The 12,203-nt window shown below is 33.7% G+C and overlaps 1 protein-coding gene across 4 annotated transcripts in view; it reads left to right on the forward strand.

Moving 5' to 3' along the window:
• ptprea (protein tyrosine phosphatase receptor type Ea) overlaps nucleotides 1–12,203 on the forward strand; it is an 82,927-nt gene that overhangs the window by 57,673 nt on the left and 13,051 nt on the right. For 3 of the 4 annotated variants that reach the window (XM_083556510.1, XM_083556511.1, XM_083556512.1), the window contains exons 4-7: nucleotides 3,022–3,118; nucleotides 3,701–3,774; nucleotides 8,733–8,869; nucleotides 10,223–10,313. In XM_083556510.1, coding sequence (XP_083412636.1) covers nucleotides 3,022–3,118; nucleotides 3,701–3,774; nucleotides 8,733–8,869; nucleotides 10,223–10,313 — 399 coding nt within the window. Of the gene's footprint in view, nucleotides 1–3,021; nucleotides 3,119–3,398; nucleotides 3,531–3,700; nucleotides 3,775–8,732; nucleotides 8,870–10,222; nucleotides 10,314–12,203 lie in introns of those variants that run through there. The other variant, XM_083556513.1, reaches the window with a different exon arrangement.

Consider the following 12,203-nt stretch of genomic DNA (forward strand, 5'->3'; position numbering starts at 1 on the left):
TTTAACAGACTTTCCCAAAATGGTCATTATTGATTGGGTGACACTTTTTCTTTTGGTGGATTAATTAAAAGGAAAATGGTGTCAGAAACCAAATAGCTAATAAACCTAAGTTTAGGAACTATTTAAATAAAATGTTATAGTAAACAATAACTGTACATGATGAGATAAGTTGAAAATAGATTGTGTATTGTTGCATTTTTTCTAACGTTGATCTAAATGATTTACATAACTGTGCTCTTTCAGATAGATATTGAACATTATAGAAAGAGCGCTCCGAATGGCACTTACTTGTGACCTCTCTAGAGAAAGGTCATTGTGTTCTTACTGTTGAGTGTGTATCCTTTGCTGGGAGTAGGTCAAAAGTTCACCTTAGTCACCTTTATAAATATCTTGGTTGTTTAATGTGGGTTCCTGATATGAAATACCACATTGTCAGGTGACAGATTAAAGCACAAAAAATTTTAGCCTGCAGTACCAAACATGAACAAAAATATTTACCTGAATAGGAAATGAAAGAAATTGTTAGTTTCACTTCTTTCTAAATTCAACTATGTGACATTTGTCTGCAAATGAATGAACATCAGTGTTGAACTTGTTCCCTTTGTGAATGAATTAAGACTTGTGTACCATCATTTTTATAATGCTGCTAAGCACATATTTGCAAAAAAATAAACCCAGGTTGCCAGCATGTTACCTTAACTGTGTTCACTTTAAAAGTGCACAAGTGCCTGTAAGCTTCCTAATAAATTGTCTTCTCCACTATGGTGACCTTTGTTGGTCTTTGTTTCCCCTTATCCAGAAATTAAGAGATGCATGTTTACAGGGTAAACTGGTGTTAAATGTGTTGCAATTGCAAATTCAACATAAACATTTATGACTCAATAACACGTTTAATACTATTTTGGATTCATCAATGAGATTGTTTTATTCCCTGTTTCTAAATGAGAAGCAGCTGGATTTCAATTCAGTTCAAATTAATTTAGTTCAAATAGTATTGGACATGGTCATAAAGCAGCTTTACAGAATAGAAATTTCCCTATTGAAATCAATAATTATTTTTCTATTATTCATATTTTTCCTATAATATTTATTTACCTCACAAGTTGATTTTCTTATGAACTCTGCTCCAGCTGTTGACTAAAACTATGTCCAGGAAAAAACACAACACAAAAATCACGAAAGAAACACCCTTAAAATTAAGAAAGTATCCATATATGATCCATATATAATCACAAAAATGATCAAGTGACCAGAAAAAGTTACTAAAATTATATTTTTCCTTTTCCACAATGGAAGCAAGTACTGTTCTGAGCAAAAATAAAAAGAATCCCTAATTTGTATTGTCCTTTTGCTCTATTAAACTTAGCAGCTCATTCTACTCATACTGAAATTTTATATATAGCAATATATGCAAAGCACATATATATTGCATACATGTTAATGTATGGATTTTGAAATATATGTCACATATTTTCCCAAATACACATACAGTATATAAGACACATATATGCGTATATAATACATGTTCATATATGGGTAAAGGATGTTTATCCTTGCATTACTAACACACACACACACACACACACACACACACACACACACACACACACACACACACACACACACACACACACACACACACACGTTATATGTGTAATATATAACATTTACTCTTTTTCAGTAACTGATTATTAGTTACCTTATATAACTACCTTACATGTCCTTAATTCTGTTAAATAAATGGTCAAAAACATGTTTAATTTTCAAACATTTATTATTGGTTTACATTTGCTTCCTAAGTAAAAAGAAAAAAACTTTGAAATGTAATCAGGTTGGTTTTGGATCCATTACATTCATGTTATGAAAGAGTCATTTGGAACAATAATAGTTATTTTATAGCATTTTCAAATATATCTTATATAAACTGTTTGCTTTTATTCACAGAAAAGCTTGAATCTTTTAATTTCCCTGCATTTACATGTATGAATTTGGTGGATTTACATCCAACAGCAGAGATGCTTAGGATAAGAACAAGACTGACCTCTCAAATTACTCTATAGGAGTGTATCAGTTGTAAATAGTCCCATGAGCAAATTCTACATTAATGTCTATGTGACACTATTTTCACATAGTAACTAATTTCGTAACTCAACATCAGGTAGCTCATATATTATGTTCTACTTTAATGTATCATGAATGGTGTTAAATAAAAAAATAAAAATAAAATTAATTTCCACAGGTTTGTAAATATACTTTATTATATATGTCTCAAGCAACCAATAGAACTACAAATATGTTCATACATCTTTACATATATTAACTATCATTTCTTTATATATCACATTTCCGTATGGGTAGGTACAAATTAACATGAGGCAAGTAACTTTTTCACCATTTAGTCACTGGATACCATAAAATCACAATAGGTTTAATGGGATTTAACATAATGGCAACGTGTCAAACCAGAATAAAAGGTCTGTGTGCTGTTGTTAGGCTTTTGAATCTCCAGATTAAAGAAAATATCTGCGACTGTTCAAATCAAGAAACAAACTTTTACATATTACATATTAAAAGATAGTTTGTCTTGTTTAACCAATTAATAGTAACCTTTTTTAAAAACTCAGCTTTGTATGTAAATATTGTATAAATGCATGCTGTGGTGTTCATCTGAGCGTCATCTTCACTCGGTGCACCCATGGAGAGTATGCCATGGCTTATAATTAATTATAATATCAGAGTGGTTCTTGATTGCCAGACTGCTAAAAAAATAAAAAAACCAAAATAACCCGTGTGCTGGGTTTAATGTCACAACCCGCTGTTAGGTAAATGACGGGGATTTACCAGTGCCCGTCAAATCATCACACAAGCAGTTTGTTACATCAGGTATAATGAGTTTGCTGGCAGCTGAGGGCAGGATCAGCTCACCCAGAACTTCCATTCCAGCTTGTGCAGCTCAGTGGGGGCTCAGCTTCCTGTTCCTTTGTTTGAAATGCTTTTGACTGCCTCTCCTTCTTCCTTTAGACAACCAAGGGTACAGCAACCCTCATATCCTGCCCACACTGCTCGTACTCTCACTGCTAGTGCTAATTCTGGCTTTGGTAACGTGCTACTGCCTCAGGTACCACACACACACACACATACACACACACACACACACACACACCCCTACACACACTCACGCACACACCTACACACATACACACATACACAGTCACGCACTAACCACACACACACACACACACACACACACACACACACACACACACACACACACACACACACACACACACACACACACACACACACACACACATTCATCTACATGCACATTGAATGTTACGTCATTTCCAGACACTCCACCCACTTCATGAAGGCAGGAACTGAAAGTGACACATAGGAACACACACTTACACTCATACACTCAGAGACAAAACTAAGGTTCAAGTCCAACATTATCTGGGTTGTTAACGTCTTAGATTGAGTGCCAAAACTCAACCTCTGATGAGAAAGAACAGCCTTAATTTCCGATGGTAAGAAAAACATACAGTATTTACAGCACTGTTTTCTTGTTCGAAGAGTTTAAAGAACACGTTTTGGTATATCACATGACTGTATATGTACTATATGATTACATACAGTTGTCTATGTATTTCTGTAGAGTTCTCCATTTCTAAATTTGTTCTCCATTTAATTTGCCTAGGTTCAAAAACCGCCAAAAAGCCGACATCACTGTAGTCGACAAGAAGATACCAAATGGCATTCTGGAAGAACAAGGTACTGTGATCTGTTATTGAAATGTCTCTCTCAACTTCAGTCTATTCACTGTCAGTGACTAGAACTTGTCACTTAAAATGCTCTATCGTGTCTATAAAAGCGCTGTAAGATTAGAATGTGACATGTGGTGACACATTTCTTGGTAGCTCAATGTTTATTTGCATCAGGAACCGGATGCACAATGCTGCCGTTCTTTTCAGTCTGTTGTACAAGAAGCTCTGACTAAGAACAAAAATCAACAGTTCATTCAAATCTATTCTCTTGGGGTTTGGTAAATATTTCTGTCTTTATTTGTCCAGGATGGTGAGGTAGTTCTCAGTAAAACTATAATTAAGTATGACAAATGCTGTAAGGAACAAAAGGCGAACGTAGATATAAAAGAAATGTGTTTTATTATCACTTCAATTATTTTTTGGTTTTCGTCTTCATATAGTCTCTACGTTGTTATGTGGTTTTTGCAGATCAGGTATTATTGTTTATATCTTTTCTTGCCTGGGAATCCTAGTGCCTGGGAAAGTTTTTTATAATACTGTATAATGTGTCATCAACTACTGTGAAACTTTGTTCTTTTCGAAACACTGTAACAATGGGAATGCTTGTACTTTCATCATTTTTGCTCTCAGCTTTTATTTAGCCTTATTAGGAAATTGAGACCTACTGAATTCACATATCGAGATATTCTAAACCCTGTTTCTCAAAAGAAATAAGGCCGAACAGCTGCATTGAAAATTGCAGTGAAATGAATCGAAAGTTTATTAGCTATTCAACGTATGCTGTATTTTTATAATACCACCAACTACATTGATATAAAAAGACTGGAGGATATACACCACTGCACTCTGTTATAATATCCTATAATATATGATATAAACCTCCTGTGACACAATGACTTTCACATTGTAGTGTGTGTTGTAGTGTATTAGTGCTGTTGGGTCTTCTAAACACCACATAGTTATACAGGCATAGCAGTGCTGTGGTCAGAAAGTAACACTAATGAATGGTAGAGGATAATAAACAATAGCAATATTCTAGTCTGCAGTTGTATACCTGCAAATATAGGTAGGTAACCTGATATACAGTGTGAATTGTAAGATATTATCAGGTGAGGGTTGAAATAAAGGTGCCCATGCCCCAGTGTGCCCAGGGAATACCAAAAATGTATCTGCGCCATGGCACAATGAGCCAGTTTGTTACGTACAGAAGGTAATAATGTAGTTAATATGACAAAAAATATAATTCATACATGTTTTTACTCCTATTACTTAACGATATGCAGGACTAGACATTGTTATTTCTATACAGTTTGATTATACTTGTATGTGCAGATTAAATGCTAAATCACCTGTAATATTGTAATATTGTCTCTGTCTATGGCTATCGCCTCTCGGCTAATAAAGCTAGAGAAAAAGCAATTTTGCGCACAAAGCATTAAGCACAAACCCATTTATGTTGCTTACTGGTGGTAATACAAATTTATACAGCTTTTCTCCACCTAGGGAATGGCATGTATTTGTAACTAGCAGTGAACTAAATAATTTCCCCCACTAACCTGCTTTACCAGGAAGTGACTATTTGGGTGAAATTACTGAGGTTAAACATTTTAGGCATATAGGAGTATAACATTTTGAGGGTTGCCACATATAATTCATATCAACTGTAGTTTTAAGAGGAACTTTGTTGACAAGGATGTTTTCTAGACTAGTTAAGAAATAGCCCAAGATATGAGGTAAATAAAAAAACTACTGTTACAGTCCCATTTTACAGGAGCAATTTGTGAAATATTATAGTAACTATTATAGTAAGAATAACTCAAACTTTTTACAGTAACATTGAACTGCATTTATTCACTTATCACTCAAGTCGTATGACCATGTTGGCTTTTATTTTATCTGTTTATCAGATATTGTATATCTGGTACAATCTAATCCATAAAAATCTTCATGAATTTTAAGTTCAAATATATATGTTTTGGTTTGAGGCATGCATATATTGTACAGAAGCTCTAAGACTTTTAATTTCACATACCGAATATCTTTTTCCTGCTGCTCAAGCTGGGCTGTATTTAAAATAAAACTTTGCGAACATCATTTGTGAATCTGGAAATACTGAAATAGGAGCCATAAAGAATGCTCTTGGAAGACACTGAATAAATTCTTTCCTTCATATCCAGCCTGTTTAACATGCAGCTCCAATTCTTTGCCTATTATCTGATTTAAGAATTGTTTTTGTCACCAACTTTAGCACTTTTGTCTACATAAGCACTCATGTAATGAAAAGTATTTAAGATTACTAAAACTAAAATAGTTATTGTACATGTTAAGCCCATGCGCAAGTACCACCAACTTCAGCCTCATGATTCCTATTTCATTTGTGACTCATTCTTTCACGATTCAGTAGTTTGCGGTTAAAATGTAACAAATAAATAAATAAATGAACAACTTTCTCCAAAAAATATACACATTTTATTTATTTTTGTTTGACCCTCTACTTCAGTTTATAGAGCTAATAAATGACCCAGTGCTGCTTCTTTGTACTTAAACTGGCTTGTGGTTGTGAAGTGTAAATGCCAGGCTACTATGGTGCACAATGTAATACACTGATTCATTATTCAATTTAATTGAATTGTATTTATAAAACGTGTTTAACTGTTGACATTGTATCAAAGCAGCTTTTACAGATATAAAGAGTTTATGATTTTGTTATATTAAAGATTGTCTTTAGTTTAGTGCTTATAAGGTTGTTCCTTATTATTTTATATTTATCCCTATTGAGCAAACCAGTGGCGACTGTGGTAAGGAAAAAAACCCTGAAATGGCATGAGGAAGAAACTTTTAGAGGAACCAGATTCAGAAGGGAACACATCCTTATCTGGGTGGCACTGAATGTCCATTCATTATTATTCATTTTTGAGGTGTGTTATGCAGTGATGGGTGCTTATAGATCATTATGTGATCTATGCTTGTGTATGTAGGATTTCTAGCATACCCTTAAAACTGTGTCTTAAGCTTCACTGATCAGAAATGTTGAGAACTCTGGTTTCACACATCGTTGACCCAAACCTGAATAAGTCTTCGCTGGAACACTCTAACTTTGCCCCTTTTCATGTATAAAACGGGCTCCAGCTGCTAAATGAAAAAAGTGTGCAGTGTTTTTCACAACGCGCACTGGAAACAATAACTGTTTTAAAACTATGAAAAGTACAAGTTAAAGACACTGTTTACATCCTGCAATATAGAAAGAATGAAACAAAAAAAAATACACATTATTTCTACTCTATATAGTCTACACAAAAGTTCTACTCGTTCAGGAATTAAATCACAATGGCAATTTACAGATCCCATCAATAGACCCCTTTTCCAGTCTGAGAAAAAAAGGGTTCTTTAAGGTTTTATGGGATAATTTAGGAGTCATAGCTTTCAGAAAATACTTTCTGTTAAGGGAACACTTTAGTGCAGTTTAGTTAGAACTTTCATAGTGCAACCAAAGAACCATTTTCTAAGACTCTCACATCACCCAATCTTACAGTGGGTTTCTGGGTTGTTCACGTAGGTTGCTGTTATATGCTTGTGATCGGGATTGAGTCATGTTTGTGTTTTTCATTTATTCCTACGGGTTCACTTTAACTAGACTGAATTTAGTTTCCCAGAATGTAAACCAATTTAAGACTGAATTTAAGAATTTTAGACTTAAATTTTTCCTCAATTTGCTTTTTGTATTTGGTCATTTATGTGTAAATCATATTCTGTAACGGTTTGAAATAATCAGATTTTATTTATTATTTTTATATTTATATAACAATGTATGAATAATTTGTTGTAGAGTTTGAATTGCATTTTGTTAAGTGAGTTTTGATCTTAACTTTGAACAAATCTTGCTTGCAAATCCACTCCCAGCTTCAAAGTTCCATATATGCGCTAATAGCTCCAGTTCAGCAGTAACAAAGATTGTCCTGTTTAGTTTGTATTATAAAACAAAATTAGGATTTTTATTTCATTATATATACATTTTCAGATTTTCAAAAAAATATAATTCAGTCAATTAATAAATGTTCCAATATGCAGTGCAGGGGCCAAATGAGCGACAAAATTAGTCAAAAAATAAGATCTTGCATTATATACAGTAAGTCTCTATTGATGATTAGATGTCAGTACTGTCAAGTAAGATAAAGACTGAAATAAATAAATGGAAGTATTAGTTTTTTTATTAGAATAGCAAGGCCCTTAATCCTTATCTGCTCTTGTGTATAACAGAAATAAAGTAGTTTTTGATGAGGGCACCTGCAAAATGCCCTACAGGTGAATTATGTGAAATATATTGTCATATTTAGTGGTTACATGCAGAAAAAAATGATGCCAAGAAAGGATTTGAAATGATGAAAAATGAGATTTAACAGACAACGGTGCTATCACTCCCAGAGTAATATATGTATTATGAATATGGAATACCTATTTTAAATATTAATGTTATATATCTGAGTTGACTATTAGGCTATTATGTATATCTGTGATAATTATTAGTAACCATGCAAAAAAACATAATAATTATAACATAAGGAATGCTGAATCCTTTTTTTTGTTTTTTTTTTAAAGTAGGATACATGCTTAAATAACAAGTTGTGACACATCATTTAATGAGTATATAATAATAAGCTCAAGCCACAGTGGTGCAGTGGGTAGTGTTTATGTGTTTAGGGCATGAATTTCGATCCTGAGCTCAGGTTACTGTCTGTGGGGAATTTTTGCTGATCTTTTTATGTCCATGTGCGTTTCATTCAGGTTCTCTGGTTACTTCTCATGCCAAATAATCCCGAGACGGGATTAATCAGACCTGGGCAAAAGTGCTTACTGAAGAATGAATAATTAAATGAAGAAATAAATGGACGATGAATTTGACCATAAGTCTGTCTCCAGCTTCTTTTAATTCCTAGAGTTAAATTTCCTTATCTTGTTTTGTTACAGAGGCACAGACGGTGGTTTTGTTGCAGAGATCACCCTCTACATCCAAAACCTATTTACCCATTCCTGTAGATAACTTGGAGGAAGAGTACCGCATCCGGTCTGCCGATGATGGGAAACTCTTTCGAGAAGAATACAACGTGAGTTCTCTATGTATTTTCCGCGGTTCATGATGATCACAGAGTTAAAAAACTGAAATGTAGTCAAGTGAACTGAAAGTTGATGCTGAGAAAATCATTTTCTACTTTTAAAAAAATGACACTAGTGTCAATCTGCACGTTGTATTTCCTTCTTCATTTGTAAACATGTTTGGTAGCAACTAAGTCCATAGAAACGCTGAATGAGCAGTCCGAATATCTCTTCTGTACACAGGCTGACTTTGTATTATGGAAATTGTCACCTGATAAAGAAAACATATACAACCAACACATTCACTAGAACAACAGGAAATTGAAGAGCATCTGTTTCCTATCATGCTTAAATGCAATTTTGTCAGATGTGAATTATTTGACACTGGTTCACTTGCTGATGATTTATTTCAGAATTACCCAATTTGCAGTTTAAGGCAGATGATTCAGAAGCCATTCCATGGTAGTTTAATTGAGTCATTGGCTGCTGATTCAGCTGCGACATACTCTGTGAATGAACTCTGTGTCTCATAGAAAGGATGAGAATGTCCTGCAGTCTTAATGGATACTTAAGCTGTCTACCCCAAACAGGAATTTGCTAAATATGTTAAACAAAGTGCATTTAGAATGACATCTATAATGAATGACCAAAAGATGTGTACAAAAAATAAACACTATACACAATAACCAAAACAATTCAGTTAAATATCTACATACTATAGTTCTACCACTTTTTAAACAATATATATATATATATATATATATATATATATATATATATATATATATATATATATATATATATATATATATATATATACATATATATATATATATATATATATATATATATATATATATATATATATATATATATATATACGTATATATATATATATATATATATATATATATATATATATATATATATATATATATATATATATATATATATACAAATATTATTCAAAAACAATCCCTATGCTTTACATTGAGGAGAGAGGTCCAAATACAGAACTCAGGAATATTAAAAGACTATGTCCCTGAATATAATGGAGTGGATTAATATTACTTCACTTTTTCAGACATTGCTGAAAGAGACTAAGTGTTGTTTTTTTTTTATCCAGGACCAGAATATTATTTGTAAGGATGTTGATGCAGTGTTGCAAAAAAGTAAAGTGATATAATAATGCCCCTGTATTTTCTAATTAAAAATATCTGACTTGTAGCAGATTTGACTCTTTAGATACACTATTTTTGCAATAATTCTGATTAACATATCCTGGAAAATGCAGGATTTACCTTGAAACAGCTAATTAAGTTGGAAAACAAAAATTTTGTTTTGTTTTTTCTTTGCCATTGTAGTCATTACCAGGCGGAAACCCACAAGGCACATACGAGGAGGCAAACAGAGATGAAAACAAAGAGAAAAACAGATATCCCAATATTCTCCCATGTGAGTATCTTTCTCTCTCTCTCGTGTACTCTTTCATGTCACAGAGACAGCTGCAAATGGCAACGAGCTCAATTCACTGTCTAGTAGAGACTCTTCTCTCTCTGTGGTTTTCTGTTTTGTTAAAGCACATCACAGGTTGTCATGTGCCCACATAGCAATGGCCATGAACACGTTCTCTTTATTGTTTTTCTCTTTTGCATTTCGTTTCACCCACTTCACATTTAAAGTGTGTGCTAAAATAAAAGACACGAACACTGTAACGTTTGACTTTAATTATTTAATATGCACAGACTAATAGTTCTCAGTAATACATTGCACAGTAGAATTACAATCTATTTTATCACTTTTATTTGAATAATAAGGGTTTTCAAAAGGCTATTAGAATAGTAGAGGTATTGTAAACGCTACAGGAGCAATTGATTGTCCATCAGCCAATATGTTTGATGTAGGAAAGGTGCAAATAAGCAAGACAAAGGTGCGAGATGCCGTCATTGTTGAAATTGCAACAACTTAGGACATCTATTGGTATTGCATGATCTAGCAAAGTACTGTACATCTACGGTATATTACATATATCTATAAACTACTCTAATAAACTAAATTATTTTTAATTACTTCAATAATGCAATTCCACCTGTAAACATTTGGTTAATAACAATACTGTAGATCAGGGGTGTCAAACTCTATAATGTAATTATATTTGGCCCGCGAGATCATATCAAATGTGTATTAGAGCTGGCTCGCCAGTATATATTGCGCATACACCGCTAATACTACAAATCCCAGAATACTTTGTTGGTGCGTTGGCACGTCAGTCAAGACCGCTGAAAAACTCTGTGTACTCAGCGCTGAATTTACTCCGCGATTTACCGACTTTGAAGCCCAGAAATGCAGATTTGATCTGCTCAGTAATCCGTTTGTGATTGACGTGGAAAGCGCACCAACCAACCTCCATATGGAGCTGATTGAACTGCAGTGTAGAGACACACTCAAGTCAAAGTACGACTCTGTGTGTGCTGCACAGTTTCCATGTTTCCTCCCTGACACACTGCACCAACTTTGTGCCCAAGCTGCTCAAACACTCTCTGTGTTTACCAGCACATATCTGTGTGTATAACTCTTCTCTTTAATGAAGATGAACAAAACACCACTCAGGAGTCTCACTGATGAACACCTTCACTCAATCCTCAGCTCAGCTCAGAGCCTAAACCCAGACATTGATGCACGTGCATATAAGAAGAGATGCAGGTATCTGTCTTCAACCAATGTGCATCAGAGTAAATCAGAGTGTAGTAAACTGAGCTTTAATGAATGTTGTCTTGATGCACTTTTTCTACTCCAAGGCATGAACTGTTAATGGGTGAAAGATTGTTTTTTTCTTTTTATTGAAGGAAATTATTATTATTATTGGTTGTTTTGTTGTTGGCCTGTGAAAGAAGATTTACATTAAAAAGTAATTCGAAAGGCTACAGATAGAGAGAAAAACATAATAAGAAACGAATACCACAGATGTGTGTTTTATTTCAAATTTAATTTCTCATGTGTTTATAATATTAAACTTTGGTTGTTCCAGATTCAATGTTTATGCAAAACTAAAGTTTAAAATATGAAATGGTTCAAAATTACACATATGGAGAGACGGAAAACATGCATAATTGCAGTAACTTTTTCAATAAATATTGAGTTTGGCCCGTGACTTCGTCCCAGTTTTTAATTTTGGCCCACTGTGAATTTGAGTTTGACACCCCTGCTCTAGTGGCTCTAGAGGATACTCTTTTTTACCTGCTCTACTCATGCAACACACTCTTCTCCACTTCCACTTCGGCACGGCAGACCACACAAATACAAGACATACACGAATACAAGACATACACAACTGTACAGCATTTG

Source organism: Silurus aristotelis (assembly GCF_946808225.1).
Source record: "Silurus aristotelis genome assembly, chromosome: 12".
Lineage (NCBI taxonomy): Eukaryota > Metazoa > Chordata > Actinopteri > Siluriformes > Siluridae > Silurus > Silurus aristotelis.